The sequence below is a fragment of the Aspergillus fijiensis genome, assembly GCF_003184825.1.
Source record: "Aspergillus fijiensis CBS 313.89 unplaced genomic scaffold BO72scaffold_8, whole genome shotgun sequence".
NCBI lineage: Eukaryota > Fungi > Ascomycota > Eurotiomycetes > Eurotiales > Aspergillaceae > Aspergillus > Aspergillus fijiensis.
Window position 1 is genome coordinate 313,118 of NW_024468984.1, and position 20,496 is coordinate 333,613.

At 51.4% G+C, this 20,496-nt stretch overlaps 8 protein-coding genes across 8 annotated transcripts; 5 read left to right on the plus strand and 3 right to left on the minus strand.

The window, feature by feature from the left end:
• Nucleotides 1–142: 142 nt before the first annotated feature.
• BO72DRAFT_283932 (uncharacterized protein) lies at nt 143–1,783 on the plus strand. The gene is made up of 2 exons (XM_040940310.1): nt 143–553; nt 643–1,783. Exons 1-2 carry the CDS (start codon nt 494–496, stop codon nt 1,438–1,440), a joined length of 858 nt encoding a protein of 285 aa, XP_040804579.1. The 5' UTR covers nt 143–493; the 3' UTR covers nt 1,441–1,783.
• Nucleotides 1,784–3,438: 1,655 nt separating this feature from the next.
• On the plus strand, nt 3,439–5,253 carry BO72DRAFT_475172 (alpha-amylase; the record flags this gene model as incomplete). Its single annotated transcript, XM_040947312.1, has 3 exons — nt 3,439–4,455; nt 4,533–5,136; nt 5,201–5,253. 3 exons carry the CDS (start codon nt 3,439–3,441, stop codon nt 5,251–5,253), a joined length of 1,674 nt encoding a protein of 557 aa, XP_040804580.1.
• A 137-nt stretch (nt 5,254–5,390) lies between these two features.
• Nucleotides 5,391–6,857, minus strand: BO72DRAFT_422503 (Bax Inhibitor family protein; the record flags this gene model as incomplete). The annotated part of the gene is made up of 2 exons (XM_040942811.1): nt 5,391–6,264; nt 6,331–6,857. The coding sequence occupies 2 exons, from the start codon at nt 6,855–6,857 to the stop codon at nt 5,784–5,786; spliced, it is 1,008 nt and encodes a 335-aa protein (XP_040804581.1). The 3' UTR covers nt 5,391–5,783.
• A 205-nt stretch (nt 6,858–7,062) lies between these two features.
• On the plus strand, nt 7,063–8,294 carry BO72DRAFT_445143 (EKC/KEOPS complex subunit CGI121/TPRKB). The gene is made up of 4 exons (XM_040943972.1): nt 7,063–7,110; nt 7,172–7,367; nt 7,434–7,556; nt 7,613–8,294. The coding sequence occupies exons 2-4, from the start codon at nt 7,206–7,208 to the stop codon at nt 7,925–7,927; spliced, it is 600 nt and encodes a 199-aa protein (XP_040804582.1). The 5' UTR covers nt 7,063–7,110; nt 7,172–7,205; the 3' UTR covers nt 7,928–8,294.
• Nucleotides 8,295–8,459: 165 nt separating this feature from the next.
• On the plus strand, nt 8,460–11,450 carry slx4. Its single transcript, XM_040949926.1, has 2 exons — nt 8,460–9,491; nt 9,557–11,450. The coding sequence occupies exons 1-2, from the start codon at nt 8,655–8,657 to the stop codon at nt 11,243–11,245; spliced, it is 2,526 nt and encodes an 841-aa protein (XP_040804583.1). The 5' UTR covers nt 8,460–8,654; the 3' UTR covers nt 11,246–11,450.
• A 1,027-nt stretch (nt 11,451–12,477) lies between these two features.
• On the minus strand, nt 12,478–15,996 carry BO72DRAFT_283984 (cyclic nucleotide-binding domain protein). Its single transcript, XM_040940311.1, has 2 exons — nt 13,148–15,996; nt 12,478–13,091 (listed from the first exon to the last, which is right to left on the minus strand). The coding sequence occupies exons 1-2, from the start codon at nt 15,578–15,580 to the stop codon at nt 12,747–12,749; spliced, it is 2,778 nt and encodes a 925-aa protein (XP_040804584.1). The 5' UTR covers nt 15,581–15,996; the 3' UTR covers nt 12,478–12,746.
• A 2,270-nt stretch (nt 15,997–18,266) lies between these two features.
• On the minus strand, nt 18,267–19,263 carry BO72DRAFT_284005 (uncharacterized protein). The gene is made up of 2 exons (XM_040940312.1): nt 18,598–19,263; nt 18,267–18,534 (listed from the first exon to the last, which is right to left on the minus strand). Exons 1-2 carry the CDS (start codon nt 19,040–19,042, stop codon nt 18,377–18,379), a joined length of 603 nt encoding a protein of 200 aa, XP_040804585.1. The 5' UTR covers nt 19,043–19,263; the 3' UTR covers nt 18,267–18,376.
• BO72DRAFT_397601 (uncharacterized protein) lies at nt 19,238–20,187 on the plus strand. The gene is made up of 2 exons (XM_040942064.1): nt 19,238–19,303; nt 19,367–20,187. Exons 1-2 carry the CDS (start codon nt 19,301–19,303, stop codon nt 19,847–19,849), a joined length of 486 nt encoding a protein of 161 aa, XP_040804586.1. The 5' UTR covers nt 19,238–19,300; the 3' UTR covers nt 19,850–20,187.
• Nucleotides 20,188–20,496: the final 309 nt, after the last annotated feature.

Consider the following 20,496-nt stretch of genomic DNA (forward strand, 5'->3'; position numbering starts at 1 on the left):
GTTTCTAGCTCAATCTTCGCACGTAGCATCTAGTAAATATTGAGCATTGTATAATATTTTGAATTTGCGAACACAGTCTACTCTCCACATCAATGATTGATTTTGCTTGATGTGCAAGTATTGGAATGACATTGAGAAGCTCCCATGCTCTCTTTAGCTTTTCTCGTTGTAAATGCAGTGGCACTTCCTCCAAGAGCTCATCACTATGATGTGGCATAGCACCTTGAGGTAAAGTGAAAGTTAGGCAAGACCTTCTCTTGACTATGGAGTGCTACAAAGATAAGCACAGTGTTCCCAGTGAAAACTGCCAGTAAACTGACAGTTGCTGCGTGCAATCATAGTGTAAACACCCTCGCGATCCTAACACCAATCCCATTCCCTCACACAGCTCTCTTCCCCCTCATCGTCCCCGTGTACAGATCTTTACAAAACTCACATCTTTCACGAGCCAACCTAAACTCAAGCTCTTGAGAGAAAGCAATCTCAATCCACCATGAAGTACTTTCGTGCACTTCATCCTCATGCACCTGAGAAACCGACAGCCGAAGATGATCAAACCAAGCGTGTGTCAGTCGCGAACAATCCATGGCAAGTCCCCCCCTCCTCCTACATCAACAACAAACATGACATGAATTCTCATACCTTGGAACTCCCTCGGTCAGCGACGATCCGTCGTGCGTCTGCCACTTCAGATATCCCATCCGTTTCCCCAAGCTCGAAGCCGTCGTATGCGGTCCGGAGACAGGCCAGATCCGCGAGCTGCACCAGAGCGAAACCCAGCTAGACGTGGCCTTCGATGCAGTCGGCAGCCGAATGCTCATCAACGAGCACTATCCCAACCCCGTCAACCGCTGCATGTCGGTCGACGTCAGCCTGATCCTCAAAGCCAAGTACGTGCAGTTCGTGAACCTCGAAGGTCTCTCCGACCACTCCCTGCTCCTCACCTTGCGGATCGGACGCACCGCCTCGGCCGTGAGGGGCAACAAGATGATCCTGAAGGAGAAAGTGCGCGGCTTCTTCGAGTGTCCGCCCTACATGCGCCTGTTCGAGGATCTGTACGAGTGCCGCTGGCCGGAGAAGTTCATCCAGATCCGGCTGCCCGAGAAACGATGCAAGCGTTGGAAGACAGTGGCGCTGATCCTCAAGGCGTTCAACCAGATCACCTCCGAGAACTATTGTCAGATGGCGGGGATGATGATGACCCCTCGTGTCGGGGGCTTGGATGTGCGCGCCCTCCAGGGGGAGATCAAAGCCAGGAAGGAGAAGGGCAAGGGATCGAATAAGGTCCGCCGTCAGGAGCCTGTCTCGGAGAAATACAAAGTTACAGTGAGCGACGCGGACAAGATTGAGCGCGTGAACCAGGCATACGCGGTGCATCTCATGGCCTTCATCAATTCCTCCCCGTTCACTCCGCGCGAGTATATCGACAGGCTCTCTTGAATGCTGCGTAGCTCTGCGGCTGAGACTGTGTGCTGCGCATTACCTTCGACTTCGATCTAGCAGTGAGAAGGACGACATAGGAAGAGGAAGAGTGAATTGTGACTATTACAGCCTGAAATGCTAATGGGCTCACACCACAACCCATCTTCGGGGTTAGCGAGAAAGTATGGACTCAGCATATGCATATGATGCTCGAGAATGAGGGTCACTTGGGGCATCGAGGTCTTCGTTTCGGTCTTTGCATCAGCGTTGGGCGCAGGTATTTAGGGAGGAAACGCATTATGTTTTTTCATTTCGGATAATTCTTCCATGATGTGGAATGTTAATATCTAATGAGGTAATATTAGTACGTATGATCTTCAGCAGAACATCGAAAAGAAAACGATTGATCTAGGCTCGATTGTCCGCGTTCCTGATCTTATATGGTGCCGTATCTCCCAGGGTTTCCAAGCCATGGATTCATGAAAGAGAACCAAAGCTGTCAAGACTTGTGTCTCACATGATCACATACTTTATCAGTCGATTCTATCATGTGATATCTGCTAATTTGGCTCGGACTTATGAAGGAATCGATACCATCCCGATGGTGCCCCTTGCATAATGCACTGTACCGTACCTGGTTGATCACACCAGGCTCTTCCTATGAGCAGGTATTTCCTATCGGTTTCCGCATCTGAGCAGAGGCCCCGCGCATAGCTTCCTTCCTCAACTGATATATTCCTCGTTTCTTCAAAAACCCATTGAGAAGATCGGATCGAAGGTCTCTCCCATCCTCAAAGTGCCTATGCCAAGCTTTTCCATGTGAGACACAAGTGTCTTGGGTTTTGTCCCTTACATACTATTTTCTCTTGCGAGGCCCGGATGGATTGAAAACACAATTACTCCGTAGAAGGCCGAAGGATGCCTGTTTATGAGTGAGGATGCAGGATGGTGCTCCAGAAGACTATGCTTGAGAATAACTCCCTGAGAATCTCAATTCTTCTCATCCAACCTCCTCGGTTCCCGAACCAGTTCATATTCAAGGCCGCATGAGCTGCAGGTTCCCGCATGCCGCAACACGCCCTTGGCCATGATTTACTGTTGCGGTGCGGCTGGGATTATCCTTGCATACAGAAAGGGTTGCCACTGTCTCACAGACCGTCAGGACGATTCAAGATGAGCCAGTTGCATGTGAGTCCGCTCAAGGATACTTACAGCATAGGTCAGACCGAGAGGTCGCCTCTACATTGACCGTTTTCTCCCCGCAAAATGTTGCACCGGTTCGTGCATCCGGAGTTATGCCTGCATGCTTCATCAGAACGAGCGAGACTCGATCGAACAATCACAGCATGTGGTAGCACAGTACAGTACATTGCGATATCCACAGCCACAGTTTCGAAATTCTTCATGGCTCTTCCATTCATCTTATGAAAGCTGCAGAGCAACTTCTGGCAGCTCCACTTGGCAGTATGCCGGTCATTCTCCCCTTGAACCATAAATCACCGAGGGGCATCTTGCCTAACCCTATAATGAATCCTCTGGGATTCGGCCGCTTAGAATCTGAATTTCCGAGTCTGCGTCTTTCCGGTCCTACTAGGTAGTCAGTCGGCCGGGCCTGTCGATAAATACGCTTTAAAGGGAGGGGTAGGTAGCACTGCCTTTGGTTGAAATTCCCATCATGCCTGTCTATTGTCTCTTCAACTAGTCCCTCCTTCTGCGACAGAGTCCGATTTTTGACTCTCCGTGTGCGTTGTCTTTCTTAATCTTCTTGCGCAATCACATTCATTTGTCGATACCATCTAAAGTATAGTTTCGAGAATCTCGAGATCAACCCTTCCTTGATAGACCTGCTGCAACATCAATCCCCTGTTTGTTTTGTCTTCTTGCTCTCAACCAGGACTATGGAAGATATATGAAACAAAAAAAAGTAGCGGTGGCATTGAGAATAACATCCCCATTATTGGTTGTCACATAACATAGTCTCTTCCCAGCATACACCCGCAAACACACTCGCACGCCATGGCATCACCACCTCGCACTGCGCGATGGCTTCATGCACTGATGCTCATAAGCCCCTTTAGCACGGCATTGACGGCAAGCACCGGGGCATGGCGAACCAGATCGGTGTATCAGACGATGACCGACCGGTTTGCTCGCACGGATGGGTCAACGACCGCTCCTTGCAACACGACCGCCGGTCTATACTGCGGTGGCACCTGGCGCGGCATGATCGACCACCTGGACTACATCGAGGGGATGGGCTTCGACGCAGTGATGATCTCCCCGATCATCAAGAACGTCGAGGGGCGCGTCGCCTACGGGGAAGCGTACCACGGCTACTGGGCGGAAGACCTGTATGCCTTGAACCCGCATTTCGGGACGGAGCAGGATCTCCTCGACCTGAGCCAGGCCCTCCACACCCGCGGTATGTATCTGATGATGGACACGGTCATCAACAACATGGCCTATCTCACGAACGGCCACGACCCGGCCACCAGCATCGACTACTCGAAGCTGCAGCCCTTCAACGAGGCCCGCTACTACCACCCCTACTGCCAGATCACCGACTACAACGACTACCCGCTGGCGCAGCGGTGCTGGACGGGCGACGACATCGTCGCCCTGCCCGACCTGAAAACCGAAGACCCGGACGTCCAGCGCATGCTCAACCGCTGGATTTCTGAGACCATGACCAAGTACTCGATCGACGGGCTCCGTCTCGACGCCGCCAAACACATCACTCCGTCCTACCTCCGGGCCTTCCAGCAAGCGGCCAACAACTCGCTGGTGACCGGGGAGGTCTTCGACCGGTCCGTCGACACCATCTGCAGCTACCAGGCGGACAACGAGCTGACCAGCGTCCCCAACTACCCGATCTACTACGCCCTGCTAGACGCCTTCACCATGGGCGACACCACCGACCTCCCCAACCGCATCGAGGAGATGAAACACGCCTGCCCCAACGTAAGCACCCTGACGACCTTCTCCGAGAACCACGACGTCCCGCGCTTCGCAAGCCTCATCAACGATCTAAACGTAAGCCCTCAATCCCCAATCCCCAATACCCAATCCCCTCCATCACCCCCAAACTAACCCCACAAACCAACCCAAAGCTAGCCAAAAACATCCTAACATTCACCCTCCTCTACGACGGCATCCCCATGATCTACCAAGGCCAAGAACAGCACCTCACCGGCGCACACGACCCCCTCAACCGCGAAGCCCTCTGGCTAACGGGGTACGCGAGCACGCCCGACACCGCGCCGCTGTACGCGCACATCGCGACGCTCAACGCGCTGCGCCGCCACGCCATCCGCATCGACCCGGCCTATGTCGACACCCCCACCTACCCGATCTACCGCGGGTCCAGCGAGATGGGGTTCCGGAAGGGCCGCGAGGACCGCCAGGTGGTGATGGTGCTGTCGACGCAGGGCGGCGCCAGCGGCGCGTACAAGATCCGGCTGACGACGGGGTTCCAGCCGGACGTGGAGGTGGTGGAGGTGCTGAGCTGTGAGCGGTTGACGGTGAGCGAGGTCGGGGAGCTGTGGTTGGGGATGGATCGCGGGGAGCCGAGGGTGTTGTTTCCGGTGAAGTGGATGGAGGGGAGTGGGCTGTGTGGGTTTGGGGATGGGGAGGGGAAGGGTGGAGAGGGGATGGAGGGAGAGGGGGGGGAAGGGTGGGGAGAAGGTGGTGGTGGTGGCGGTGGTGGTGCTGGAGGTTCAGCGGGTGCGGAGAGGAATACGGGGATACCTTCGGGGGCTGTCTCTGCTCGTGTTGTTAGGGGTTGGGGCACTGGGATCGGGGTACTGGGTGGGTTGTGGATGGTGGTCCTAGGGATGTGAGCTGGATTAGGGTCGGTGTTGTGGTTTTTGACATAGTTGCAGGTCAGATGCCTGCGCCGTAGTGAACAAGCTACTGAACAAGCGAACAAGCGAGAAAAAAGATACTACGAATGCTATGAACATGAACCTGACTAGTATCGAGTGGAGATGTCTATTGTTTCCTCCTGGTATGCGGCTGATACTAAAGCTATGCATACATTTGATGCTGGACCCCCATATTCCTAGCACGTAGAAGCGACCATTGCTGTTTACCAGCATAGGGGGGATTAGAATGTGCCCCAGTGAAATGCCCCGTCTACAGGCAGTAAAGAAGGATCAGTGGGAACCATGAAAGGAATAAAATTACACCGGGCGCTTAAGCAGAACCGAAATATCAATCAACCTTGTTCCAACTTCTCAATGATCCGAACTCCACAAGGGTTCCGGTTATTCATGTGACGAGTAGTCAACCGGTTCATTAAAGTGGCTCTCGATGGAGCCACAGGATCGGATGTTGTGTTCACAGAAGCCATAGCAGAGCATTTACTTCCGCTGCTGGCGCATGCCCAGAATCTGGACCATGCGGACGAAGATGTTGATGAAATCCAGGGTCAAGCTGATGCTCTCGTTGACAACATCCTTGCGGACGAGACCGCGCTGAGAGAGGCGAGCGTGGTGAAGGATCTTCTGGACGTCATAGAGAGTGAAGCCACCGAAGACAGCCAGACCACCGTACAGCCAGATCTTCTCGGACCACATGAGAGTACGGGTGGCGGTGACGGGGAGAACCATAGGAGCGAGACCGGAGAGAGCAACGATGGCAACACCAGCGAGCAGAGGACCACCCAGGTACAGGTACTTCTCCTGCTTGGCGGTGGCACCAACGAAAGCAATGGAACCCATCATTCCGACAGTGTAGAGACCGGCGCGGGCGAGCAGAGCGGGGCTCATGAACATCAGAGGGGACAGGAGAGCGGCTTGAGTGATGTTGAAAGCAGTCCAGAGACCATACTTCACGACGTAGCTAGTGGTGCTGTTAGCATTGTTGTTCGGCCTAGCTAGAACGGGGACGCCTTCGCGGAGTACTCACTTGTCAGGAGAAGTGTACAAAGTACCGTACATGGTTCCAATGCTAGCGACGAGACCAAGACCCATAACCAACCAAGGGTTGGCAGCCATCATGCGGTAGGAGAATCCGTTCATGTGCATAGCGCGAGCGGCAATGGCGATGATACCAACACCAAGTCCGGTGTGCATGAAAGTCTCGTTCAGGTAGCTGCGCTCATAATGGGGCATACCGCCATCCTCGCGGGTCTCGCGGTTGAAGATCAGGTTCGTTGCGATGATGGTACCTCCAACAATGGCGGCACCGTAGCCCAGTTTTTGCAAAAGTTCGCCACGAGTGTTGTAGGTTGGCTGCTGCATATACGTCCGGCGGAAAGCATTCTGGAAAGTCTGACGAGATTTGGCGAAGATGGAAGATGAGACGGGGCCGGTAGGCTTCGGCTGGGCAGGCTTGAATGGGGTGTTGTGGATGAAACGAGCGCTGTTAGCAGGCTTGGAGATTTGACGAAGCGCCGTCGGAACGGCGAACGGGCGCCGCAAGAAGAACGCCATGATTGTTGGGGTGGAGTATCGCTGGATGACGACGATGAGAAGGAAGAGGAGGAAAGCGCTTTAAATGCGAAGCGATGATATCAATCCGGGGTCCCGCTGGCTACGGCGGCCCGAACGTTCGAGAAGTGAAGTCACGTGTAGTGACTCAATAATTACTCAGCGCTGGCCGCGCTCGGCGATAATCTTGGTGGAGGAGGGGAATTAAGGGAATTAAGCCGGATATCTGCGATTCAATCCTACGTATTCAATACTTGTAAGTGACCTCGCACCTTCTAGCATGTGCCTCTGTTATATGTCTGACCACTTCTCGGCAGATCTATTCCGTAATCAATAGGCTCGCTTCGCGCCATGTCTTCCTCGTTCGTCGAAACCATAGAGCTTGCGCATCTGCCACCTTCGATGCCCGTGCATGTCGCACTTTATCGGGATGTCAAAAATGCTGCTTCTCTTCGACAACAGTTGATCTCAGGAAACGCTGACTTTGAGTATGCCTTCATCGATGCGAGCATGGTATGAGATGATCATCAAAAAAACCTGGGTCAGTCAATTACCATTGTTTCTGATGGTGGTTCGCAGGTTCTCTCCAGAGCTCATGCTTTGTCCGCCGTCTTCCGAGCTGTAAACGACTCGATCAACGGACGCCTTAAGTCTCGCAATGTTCACTCAGAGATTGTTTTCTCATTCAGCCCAGCGAATAATGTGCGTCTTTGAGGTGGAACGCGACAAGCACCGCCAACCTGGCTAACTCTCTCCAGATCGCCGAATCATTCCGCAAATTCGGTATTGCCGACTCCACCAAAGACCTACTAGTGATCAAGGTCTCGATGACACCGGACGTCACCCACGACTCAGTCGCAACCCATCTTTCTCAACATGTTGAAGGCTCGGCTGTGCCATTTGACGACGAAACCCTGTCGAACATTGCCGATGTGACGAAAATCAAGAAGGCTTATAAACTCGGCGCACTGAAGACTCCTCCTCCAAATCAGGCAAATGGCACACAGGGCGATGGTATGAGACAGCTTGAACTCTCTGTCTTGGGAGCGATTGCGTTGCGCGGGGCCACTTGATCGGCACGTAAGGTTTGAGATATCTTTCCTGCCAATTCCCATGATGGAACATCAACAGGCTTGTGAAAGCAGCCATCTGCTGCTTCACGCTATTCGACTTGCCTATTGCATTTTGGGTCTGTGTTAAACAGCCCCAACCAAGCCTGGCTTCGTCCAAGGCTTGTCCCAAAAGATGCTTCCCCGGAATGAGTGGATCATTTGAAGCGCTATTGCTCTAGCATATAAGAGACAAGGGTTTCCAGGATCTGTGCACGGGATTTAGACAGATGGTGCTCGGAGTTGCAGTGCCATGTGCTATAAATGGTTCCTGCAAAGCAATGAACTAGAACAGATAGCATAGAGATACCCAATGGCCAATACATTGCTAAAACGTTTTTAAAGTGAAAAGTGTAGTCGCATAAGTTATACAGACTACATAGTAAGATGGTAGGGCCGGGCGAACAGATCACATGCACGCGGTTGCCCAGTCCACCGATGTCGTCATCCCGAAACGGAAATCCTTCAACTTTGCCAAGACACATGGCGGAGGTCTCGATCCTCGCCGCATCTACAACTTTTACAAATTCAATACATCTTGTTCGGCCTAGCAACTCATGCACTGTGCCACAACCAATGTTCAAAACCGCGTCATAGTATTGAGACTTGTGAGTCATATCTCAAGCAAAGTTCTACGGACCATCGTCGCCTAGATGTCCCGGAGAGATCGGACTCGTCGAGACTCGCCACCATGACCGCCACCGCGGAGGTCATTGTACTGTTATCCTCGCCAGAGCACAGCCCAGTCAATACACCTGCGCCACCCAAGTACGATGCCCAGCAGCTCTTCGGGCTGTCACCGATCGATACCTCCACTTCCCAGCCGCCGTCTCCATCGGACCTCTTCCAGGACCCTACGCGTTCCAAATTCTTCGAGGGCGGGAAACAGCCCAGCAAACGAGCTCGGAAAACCCCAAACGCCGCTTGCAAGACTACAGATGTCGAAGGGGCAGATGCGACAGGGGCCAAAGACGGTCCACCTGAGGAAAAAGTGAAAAAGAGAGGGAGGCCCAAGAAGAAACCAGAGGAAGGCGTGGAAGAATCAAGCCATACGGGCGAGGGTCCGTCTAAGAAGAGCTTGTCGAAAAAGCCGACTACGAGGGAAAGGAAACCGAAGGTGCCGAAGACTACGATGAAGCGCGCGACAGCTGCAAACAAGACCATTTCGGGGAGGGTTGCGAAGGCTGGGAGCTCGTCGCAGCCAATCGAGGGACAATCTGGCAAGAAACCCGATTGTCCCTCAACCCCGCAGCTTTCTTTGGATCAGAACTCTGCGAATGATACCCGCGACTGGGAGAAGGATGGCCTGCAATTGGAACAAGCGTTAAAGAGAAGACTGGATTGGACGCCCACGGACGGCACTATAGAACAAACTAGCGGGTTGGATATCAAATTGGACCACAACAGCAATGAAATGAAAAGCTTTGGGACTATGCTATCTGAATTTGGGTTTGGTGGTATCTCTGCTCCTCAAGCTATGAATCAGGTTTTAGAGGAGAACGGCCCTACCAAGAGGAGGCGCATTGAAGTATGTCCCATCTGCTTGATCTCGACGATCATTCACTTTCTTCTCGATAACTGACTTCCGCACAGCTGATTGACGCTAGAGTATATCCTGGGAACAAGCCAAAAACCAATGAGAGTAGCGAAAATCATTCCACTGAAGATGAAACCTCGAGTTCAAAAGCCCCAGCCGCGAAAAAGAAAGCCACTAAGCCGAAGAAGTTCTCGACACTTACAGCGAGGGTAACTGCTCAGTATCTCACCAATGGTACGGAGGCTATGGACAATTCAGAAGGCAGTTCTTCGGCCAGTATGCCATCAGCTCTCACGTCCAGGAAATTGACAACAAAGAAGGGGAAGAATGCTAGGGCGCAAGAACCAGAGCTTGTCATACTCTCACCTGAAGCCGCCGTCCGATCTCTGGAGGATCAAGAGCTGGTCTTTGGCACTTGCAGTCAGTTAGAACGTGAGGACTCTCCTACTATGATAAGAGAATTGCAAACAGCAATTCGGGAATCGGAGCAAAGTCTAGCCTTGGAGACAAGCATCCGTGTGAACAATGGCGCAAATGAAAGCCTACCGTTGACAGTCTCACGTTTCACAGCTTCGAGAAATCTGTGGTCTGTCGCAGCCCGCGATGTTGACGGGTCGGTCTTGCCGGTTGAGGTAGTCGACTTAGTAGACGGCTCCGATACACCGAAGCCTTGTTCTGCTGTCAACAACGGAGACAGTAAGGAAAAGAAGGATAAAAATGTATCTGCAATTTCCAACGAAGCAGTAGTGCCCGATGCACAGAGATCCAGAGAAGATCTGTCTACTTCTGCCCCTGAAACCTCAGACACTCTTGACAGACAAGCAGGTGTCGGCACATCACAACCTCGAGCCCGACAGCCTAAAATGCCACATTTTAGTGGCTTCACAGATGCTCAACTATCTAAACGAGTTGCCTCTTATGGATTCAAACCCATAAAAAGCCGCCCAAAAATGATCGAGATTCTCACCAAATGTTGGGAATCCAAGCATGGTACAGCTGCTCCATGCGTACCAGGTAACCTGCCCCCCCAACCCCCTACTTCAGCATCATCGGAAACGGTGATTCCCAAGACCTCAGCCAAGGGCACTCGATCGCAAAAGAATACAACCACCAAGAAAGTCGACGCAAAACCAAAGCCGAAGAAATCAGATGCAATCACCGAGTCAACGATAAAACCAACAGCTGCCAGGAGCATACCCCCCGAACCTTCACAAACACCCACCAAACCCAGCCACTCATCTCTCACGAATATTGTCACTTCAACGATTTCTTTTGCAGACGTTGAAGAGATACAAGACTCCGAAGAAGACGAGAGCATTCCCTCCCCGAGCCGCTTACAAGAGAGATACCTCCTCCAGCACGCCGCACCCCAACCAAGCCTACCAACCACCACTACCACCATTCCACCCACTTCCAGCAAGATCAAACCACTCATCCTCTCCCGGAAGACGACGGATAGCGCAACGACGCTGAGTCTCGAGGCTCCCAGCCTCCACAATCAGATCACCCAGGCCGTCCACGTACAGCCTCGACTCCGCCCCACCAGCATCAACAGACAACCCAGCTGGCACGAGAAAATCCTCATGTATGATCCCATCATCCTCGAGGACTTCACAACCTGGCTGAACACGGAGGGTCTGGGCCTTGTCAATGAGGATCGTGAAGTTGGCGCGGCGCTGGTGAAGGAATGGTGCGAGGGGAGAGGCGTTTGTTGCTGTTATCGACCGAAGGGAAGAGACAGGTGAGGTGTTGTCGTCTTGCTGTCGGGATTGGATTCTGTTGCATTATGACTGCGTAGCATGTTCGCATATTCGATCTCATACATTGATCTCCTATGTTTACTGGAAAGGGCGTTTGAAGATACAAATCTGGGTGGCCATTGCTTTCATGGGAAAGGGAAATACCCCTATATAAGTACTTAGCATAAGGTGTTTTGAATGTGAATTCTTGTTCTTTTGGGACATGTATAAATCTCAATTGAGTGTCTGGTTATCGATACTAGTATATCTGCAGCCGCTAGCCATGGCTGTTCTCACCGCTAAACTGCACACTCTAGGCAATTCCATATTATGGATACCCCCTCAGCCCCCCTCCCCCTCTTCCACGGTTCGGTTATGCATATCGCAGCCTCACGCAAGCCATTACTCCAATTTAGCAGCCCAGTGTTGCTGTCTATGTACAAACGTACTGTCAATTGATAAGCTATATACCCTTCCTGGGGGATGTTGGACGTTCCCAAGACGCATTGGGAAGGCGCACCATGATGCCAGCTCCTTTCCCCCTCTCCCGGGTTGGAGTCTGTTCGATGGCATTGGAAATCATCTAGGTACTTAGTGTACATACATGGATGGAGTTGCTGAAGCTGGCGGGATTGAGTGAGCCCCAAAACAAATCACAGCACAGAATAAGCTGATATCACATCCGCTGGCTCGACTTAGCAATACCTGATTTCCACTGACCTTGCACTCTGAGTTGATCAGTTGATAGTTCGGGCCGGCCAGGACCAAAACGATCTGGATGAGGAATATGCTTTTTCGCTTGGGGGGAAGGCTGCCATCTTCAGAAATATAGCGTTGGTTGGTTTGATGAGTTGAGGGACTGAGAAGACATGGCAGGAAACGAGTGGGACCCAGAATTGAAAAGAGAAAAAATAAATAGAGGAATCTAAGGTACAAAGAACGGAAACTGGCACAAGTTCCTACATGCATGCAAATATCAACCGGCTCAACCTGGTATAATAGACCATGCTGCCATGTGCTTCTGTGTCCAGCATCAAACTCCTTTCATGCCTGCGTTGCCGTCATAACCTGTAATATCAACCGCGAAGATAAAAAAGACCCCCAAATCCCACCCAAGTAAGGACATATAATTCGCCAGAAGAGCCGATCTAAAGTTGAAATATTACTTCACAAGCTCATGCGATGCAACCGAAATCCATCACGACTTCTTGAGTTGTGAACCTGAAAGACTTATGGGGAGAACCAAACTCCATGACCCAAGCGAGAGTATAATATAAAGGGGGAAGGAAATGGAGGTTAGAGATATAGCCTCTTATATAGCGGTGAGGAAACGGGCCGCAAGTGTGTCACACAGTCAATGCGGATGGCGTATATTAGACAACAAATGCTCCGATTCTGGAATCTAAGAACCCTGACTGCTTCAACGTCGACAATTGTCTGGAAAGCCATTGTCTTGTGGCGATGGACTTCCTACGCCGCGGCTTGAAGCTGCCGGCGCAGCAACGGCTCACCGGAAAACTTTCCCGTTCACAGCGACGGTTTCAAAGCTGATTCGCCTTGCGTATTTGGAAGATCCTCCAGCTTCGAGCCATGGCGTGAGATTCTTACATTGGCTGACATCGAAGGACTCTAATTTATCGCAACCCTCTGCCACAGCCTCAACGCCAGCACCGGTGACTCGGACACAGCCACGAACTGACAGACGCTTGAGATGCAGGAGATGGAGTCCGATACTGCGCAACGAAGGGTCGGAAATAGCAGAGCCGCAAAATGACATGTTGAGGTAGGTCAGATTGGAGCATTGTAGGGCGAGTACTTCTGTCGCAGTATCTGAAAGGGCACAGCAGAAAGACTTTGCTGGTCAGTAAGCGTCTCATGCGAGGAGGGAAGGAATGCTCTTGTGCTTACCAAATCCAGTTCCTGAAGTTGTTTGGCGGCATTCGTCAGATAGACAATAGCATTGTCGGTCAAATATGTACAGTCTGCTAGACATAGCCTCTTCAGATTGGTAAATTGCGCGTTTCCCCAGTACTGAAACCCTTGATCGGTGATTGTCGTGCAGCGGGTGAGGTCCATTTCCTCGATTCTGGATGCAGCATGCGACGCAATATGATGCATCGAGCGATCGGTAACATGTTTGCAGTAGGATAAGGTCAACTTCTTGAGTTCGGGGCAGCCATACACAGTCCCGGTTGCAGTTTGCATGGTGGGTTTTAAGGATGCTTTGCCGGACTTCGCAGACTCCTCGCTGGGCTTATGTTGACCGGGTACAACCCAGCCTACAATCCGCGCCAATAGTGTGTCGCCCACCTTTCGACAGTTGCTAAGATCAACCTCTTGCAAGCCTTTTGCTTTACTGGCCATGTCAAGGATGGCCGATCCCGTTACGTCCCACACACTCTTCATCTTCCAGGCAGTAACGTTGGAACCACATACAGCAACCAGCTTGCTGAACCCCTCATCCGTGATGTGGAAGCAATTGCTAATGTTGACGTAGCGGGGTCTGCTGCCGACAAACGGGCAAATGATTTTCGCTAGGACGTCATCCGTGATGCACCTATTATACACACTCAAGTCGAGATTATGGAACAGTTCAGCGGATGTGCTCAGGAGCTCAGACCAGTGCATCGAGACAGCTCGGAGGCGTAGAAGGTCATGAAGCTTCATATGCCGGAAGATCTTTGTGAGGATATTATCCGGAAGCACGCCATGGTTATCCTGGCGGGGTACACGGGTGCTTTCCTGGGACGTGGAAAGTCTAGAGGATCCAGTTAACGTGAGAAAGGATGAACTCGTGGACCGTGGCTCAGAAGATGGAGTTGATGGCCGCTGTTGTTCTCCGGAGGCTTCCTCCGGGGTCATCGGGGCAACAGATCCGCGTCGACTTCGAAGCCGAACTTTATCCAAGCCGATGTTAAGAAACGGATCTGGATCTGATGGGCGTAAGAGAGCCTGCTCATCTACACCATTGGGTCTTGGCGTGCTATCCAACTCTGTCTCTGTCAGTGTTAGAAGCGGCATAGACTGCCTCCGAGAAGCCCTTAATTTGAAGTTATCATCGACCTCCATATGATTGCCGTAAGGCTCAGCGCCCGCATCATCTGACATCACAACATCGCCATCAGAGGCCGACTGGAGCCGCTCTTTAGCGGTTTGCTCGACTTGCTGACGGACCTTTTGGGGACATCTCTCCCAGAACTCGGCCAACACCTCACCGCTGATCATCAAACATTCTACCGCACTAATAGACCGCACAGTAGCGGTCCTTCGAGGTGCTAGCGACAGGCTTACGACCTCTCCAAAATACTGGCCTTGTTTCAGCCGTGCTTTTACCTCGAAGCCCGGGTGTTCGATAGTTTTCGGTAGGGACTGCGTTTGCTGTGCTTCTGCCCTCTCCGATAGGACCTCCACTTCGCCGCGAACAATGAAGTATATCTCACGTCCCTGAGAATCCTGTTTGATGATGTCGGTGAAAGGAGGGTAGGATCGGGGTTGCGCATTGAGTCCCAGGAAGTGAAGGATATCCGGCGGCAAGCCGGCAAATAGCGGTAATTCCTTGAGAAGAAGACGGACATTGACCAGTCCATTCGCCAGCGCACTGGATGATCTGTCAGCCAATCCAGGGCTGGGGGATTTCCGCTTCTTGTTGACGGACGCCAATGACCTGCCATCCTGCTCGCTGAGACTGAGGTCTCCAGAAAACGTGTCTCTCACTCTTTTCGAGCCTCTTCTGACCGGACTTCCGGGCTCGACCACTGGCACAGATGTTTCCTTCTTCTTTTTCTCCAAGATCATCAATCTCTCCTGTGCTTCATCCCTAATGGCCCGCTCTACATCAGGAAAGCGGGGGAGGATTTGTCTGAAGTCCTCCTTGGTCAGTACGACCAGTAAGCACCTGGTGCGGGCGACGATGGTCGCCGTTCGTGGGCGATCCATCAACACGCCAATCTCACCAAAGAATGCACCTGCTTCGAGGTCGGCATACACACTCTCGCCATCGCGGGAAGTCACCGAGACCGCACCGCGGACCAACCAGTAGATAGCCTTGGCTTCGTCGCCTTCCGTCAGGATGTAGTCATTGGCTTGCTGGAGTTGGGGGCGGAGATGCTGGCCGACATCGATCAGGAACGATTCTGGGGTGGATTGAAAGAGAGGAAAGGAGCGCAATCGGTCGATGAGGTCTAGCGGCAAAGCTCGGATGTTCGATGAGGTCAATGGCGACGGACGTACAGGACGATTGGGGTTTATCACCGAGTCGAACGAATGTAGCAGGGATGCGGTTTCGGAGATAGGAGTGACGGCTTTAGTCGAACCTCCGCTGGCCCTTCCATGGCGGCGCATTGTGAAACGGTTGAGGGGAGGTTCCAGGAAGCTTGGGAAAGATACAAAGGGGTTTTAGAAAGAAGATTTGATGGAGGAGCATATAGTTTAATTCGGCCCCAAAGCGATCAATGAACCGATGACGTCGACGAAAAAGGGAATCACGGGGGGAGCTTTTTTTTTTCAGAGAGACATCGTTCGGGAACCACGGTGCGGGGGAGGAGGACAAGAGATTCGGGACAGGACAATCGGCTTCGAGCCGTTCAGAGTTGACAGTGGGAAGAAGAGCGACAATTAATTCAGGTTGCAATAAGAGTAGGTCTGCAGAAGTGAAGCAAAAATGGAGTGATGGGCTAAAGTGGTAGAAAATAGTCCTGAAGAAGGACTACAGAGCATAATGGATGGATGGAGGGGAGTGGAGGGGACGGAAGAGGGGAGAAGAGGGGAGTTGAAAGGGTGGTTGAAGAAGCTGGGTTAGTTAATAGGAATAAGAATAATAACTAATAATTAGTAGGTAGTTTTAGTAGTTTAGTCTGCTTAAGTTGTGAGTCGGCGGAGCAGAAGGAGCAGAAGGAGCAGCAAGAGTAGCAACAGCTTCCCACAGTAGCTACTAGTTAAGCCTAGGACTCTAAGACTAGAACTGACTCTAGGGAGACTAGACACTGCAGTTAGTCTAGCAGCAGTAGCAGTTGCAGCAGTTGCAGTTGCAGCAGAGCAGCAGCAGAGCAGCAGAGCAGCAGAGCAGAGCAGCAGCAGCAGCAGCAGCTTAGAGAGGCTAGTCCAACAAGCAGCAACATGAAAGCGGGGATCACCAACGTCAAATTCTTTGGTTGAGGCTCCACCGCCGCCGCAAATGGTCAGTGAGTCTGGGAGTGAGTCTGGGACCCGATGGAGAGTCTGGGACTCTAGGTCTCTTTCGTTCTGTTCTTTCTTTCAGGTTTCTCTCCGCCACTTAAGGTTCCACACTGTCGGTACAATCCCCTATCCAACCAATATCCCCCTCCCCTCCCCCCCCCCCCCCAACGGAGTATGTTCAAGCAAGCCATCCACCATCTTGTCAACTCCCAAGCAATTTTGCCTAGAATAAGCAGGTGCGAGAGTTGTACTCATATGGTGAAACATGTGGCCTATCTTTCTGGAACAATTGGGACTTCTTCTTATCCACTGCCGCTGCTGGCGGCAGCATAACACAATCAATAAATCATAGCTACCGGCAAGCAATCATTGATGAAGCGGAGACCATTACCCGTTTCTCTCGCCACTTCTTTTCTGTTCTCTTCTCTATCTTTGGTGTCTTATCAAGTTGGCACTTATTATAATTTCTCACAATCGAGTAGATCCGACAATTCTTTCGAATTCAGGCTGCTGCAAGTAGATCTCAAGTCGTCTCGTTATCAACGGCCACCTGCATGTAGCGATCAACCAGAGCACGACCTCTTACCCGTAGAAGCAAAGCAACACCACTTGTTTGGCTTGTTTGTTTGCCGCTTTTGTCACGGCTTGGGGACCGCTTTTGCAGGCAGCTCATCCTGATGCCATTTGGTGTATGAGCATGAGCAGTGAGCATCAGAGCGCGGTTATTCAAAAGTTACCAGAGGCTGCATGAAGTTCACAGAGCGTAGTTTGTTTGTTGCGGGGCTGCTGGATCATTGGATTGTCACAATTCACCAATGTCCATCCCCACGCATTGTACTGAGAAAGTTACCCCTCGTAGCCAAGTCACCTGCATTGCTGAACTAACATGCCACATGACAACCTTATCCCCTGCAGCGGGAATTATGCGTCACCCTACTCCGTAGGCTGAGCAATTTCTGGTACTCACTAAGCTCTGATTCAACCCAGCGTTGATGCAGACTCACTTGAATTCAGTTCACACAAAATACGTGTATGTTCACGTGTCAGCAATGGAGCATACTGTAGCATTTAATTAAGATCTCCCTTGCTGACGCGACTGAATGGGTCAGATGATGCCGCATGCACATTGGTTCAGACACCAGTCCTAGAAAATAGTACGCAGAGGACTGGCCCTTCCTGCTTGCTGCGATGGAAAACAACATCAAGTTGCAAGGCTCAAGTATGCTTTAACTTAACTTCGAGCTGTCTGTTCAGGTTTCTAATACAGAGCTGGGGGAGTGAATTTCACACGACGAATTGGCACTTTCACTCGTAGATAGAGAATCAATGGACCAACAGGGTCATGAAGATACATAAAAACTATATGACAAGTGAAGCCGAGTATTTAGCACTGAGTTTCAGCGATTACCGGTATCAATGCATATGGGGGCTTGCCGCCCACTCTCTCGAGGCGTGAGATCACTTCGCCCTCGTCAATGTATAATAATGGCAAGCCACGATACCAGAGACAGGAAGACCTAAGCAATTGCGATAGCATCTGTGTCATCAATGGCAGCTCCGTCAAGGAACATCATGGATGTGCAGAGTGCGCGCTTTTTGGAGAGTAGATCCAAAAGAGATTCACTGGTGCTTGTTTCCAGACAAACGCTCAATTTCACCATGCATAGTAAGGAGTGGTCGAGAATAACTATCTGGAGACTCCATCTCCGTGCCGTAGGCTGGAAGTCTGGACGTCTGACATGATGCGGCAAATCATGGATGTATACTCCCAGATTTGACAATCCACCGCTTCTTCGTTATTCGTATTCGTAGGGTCGCGCCGTGGCACCTACCGGAGCGGGAAGTGTCCTTGCTGTGCTGGGCAAGGCAGTAGGTTTGAATATGTATCCAAAGAATCTGGGCCTGTGGCTCTGATGTAGAGCTTTCATATCGGAAAAAAGGGCTGTGTGATCTTCAATATCATCACTCGGCCTTCGATTGAGGTTTGCCCATGATAAATCTGACATAGGCGGGCGGGTTGCCCTTCAAGTATGCAAGGCCGTCTTGAAGCAGTCCGTATGTCAGGCCTAATTTCAGACCAAGTTTGGCGGTACGGGCTGCAGTGAAGACATCATGACGGGCTAGACAGATAGGAATAGATTAGCTGGCAATCTTAAGAACGCCGAGGAGCTTCAGTAACGGACCTAAGAGGCTGTAGATGCCTGAGAATGACAAGCCTGCTACAACCGTCGACAGAAAATCCCGTTGGCCGTGTCGGGCACTGTCCACGATATCCTCAAAGACGGTGAAGACCATGGCACTACCGCCTAATCTGGATCCCATTCTAAGTCCCTCTCGCATGCCTGCGACGGTAGCAACATATCTCCGAGTCTTATGGTATTGCCACCACGCCATTGAGGTCAAAGGCTGTCGATGAGCGTTCTCCGCGCGGAAACGATAGGCCGACGTGGTGTTGCCTTTGGAGAATCCGAGACACAAGCCTACGCCAAAGGCAGTAGCACCTGTAGCCATCATGCGCCTTCCAATACTTACTCCTAGTCGTTGATATGGATCAACACTAAGGAGCTCCTCCTTCATGGTAGCGTAGGACAAGGACTCGGGCGCGTCTGATGGTTGCTGGACATCCATGCTGAATGGTAGATAAAAGTGACCCGTTGGATTCAAACTGATTGCGAACCAAGTCAACGATAGATAGGGCCTGGCAAATGCTGTCGGTTCGGTGTGCAATTGGCTGTGAGAGAGTGTCACTTTCTCTGAACGTGAGTTTTGACGTGCGGTGGACGTGCCGGACTCGACTTTTGGCGGCTCGCCGAGCTCCGAACTCCAAAGGCTCCGCGGTCCCGCCAAAGCTCAGCCATCAGCTTCACAAGCACTAAATCGCACACCATGGTAGGTACCGCCTCGCGCTGATCATTAAACAAAGTCAAACTAAACTGATCAATTTACTTACAGCCTCAGCCCGATCCTCTCAGCTGGACTTTGTTGTTCAAAAAGCACAGAACGACCGTGCTTCTGATGCTTCCTGCATCCGAAACGGTCGCCGCAACCAAAAATGCATTGCTTCGGGCCCTTCAAGCTCGGGGCCTGAGAGATATAAATGGAGATGTCGTTCCAGTGGACGCTTCCGAAATTGAGCTTGGTGTTCCGGTAGACAAGAATGACTTGGAAAAAGGCTGGACGAAGCTTGAGGTTGACGTCGCCGACTTCGATGTTGCCGCCGCGCCCAAACGAGGAGCCGGGAAGAAGGCAGCCGGTTCGCTCACCTTACTAGCTGCCGATATCAAGAATGGACAATCCATCGCGTTCAGGTTCCGGAAGCCTACGACCGACGATTTTGAGAAGAACGATGAGTTGGCTGAGCTAGATCTGGAAGATCCAGGATGGGATGTTGTCCTCCCTAGCTTCGAAGACGAAGAAGATGACGTCCAGAACTGAGTGCTACCTTCAGCCGAAAATAATGAAATGAATGACATCAAGCCCGTCTGTTGGCTGCAACTGAGATCCAGTATACCACACAGGTTGACAGAGGTTGCTACCCGGACAAGTGAGCCATGACCAGAATAAAATGTCGACAGTCTCATGATATTAGCTCTTATGCAATCTCTGGTCAATAGCAGTACGCTTGCGCTTGCATCTTCTCTCTGTAAGAGCGCGATACGATGAGCTATCTACACTCTTGAGTTACCCTGGCGCATGGCTCATATCGGTCTATAGCAGGCGGCTTTAATAAGCTTCCGTGATTATCACTTTAATAAGATCCTTAGTGTACAACCACATGCTTCTTTTCTAACTCATTCCCTGATTTAAGATTCAAGACCTCGCTTTGGTCTGGAACTGCTATCAGATTATAGCGCAGATCCATAGTAAACTGTAGACGAGGAGTCCGACATAATAATCTCAACTGATCATGTAGATACCCGTCTCTAGCCGTTGGCATTGAAGGTGGAGAAGATGGATCAAAGGTGCGTGGTGATAGTCACAAGCTGGACGTGCTCTTTCAATGGCTGTCGGCCGGGATATGTGAAGCGGTGTGAAAGCACCGCAGGGGCACGGCAAGCCTACTTTATCCACACGTCGTCCGG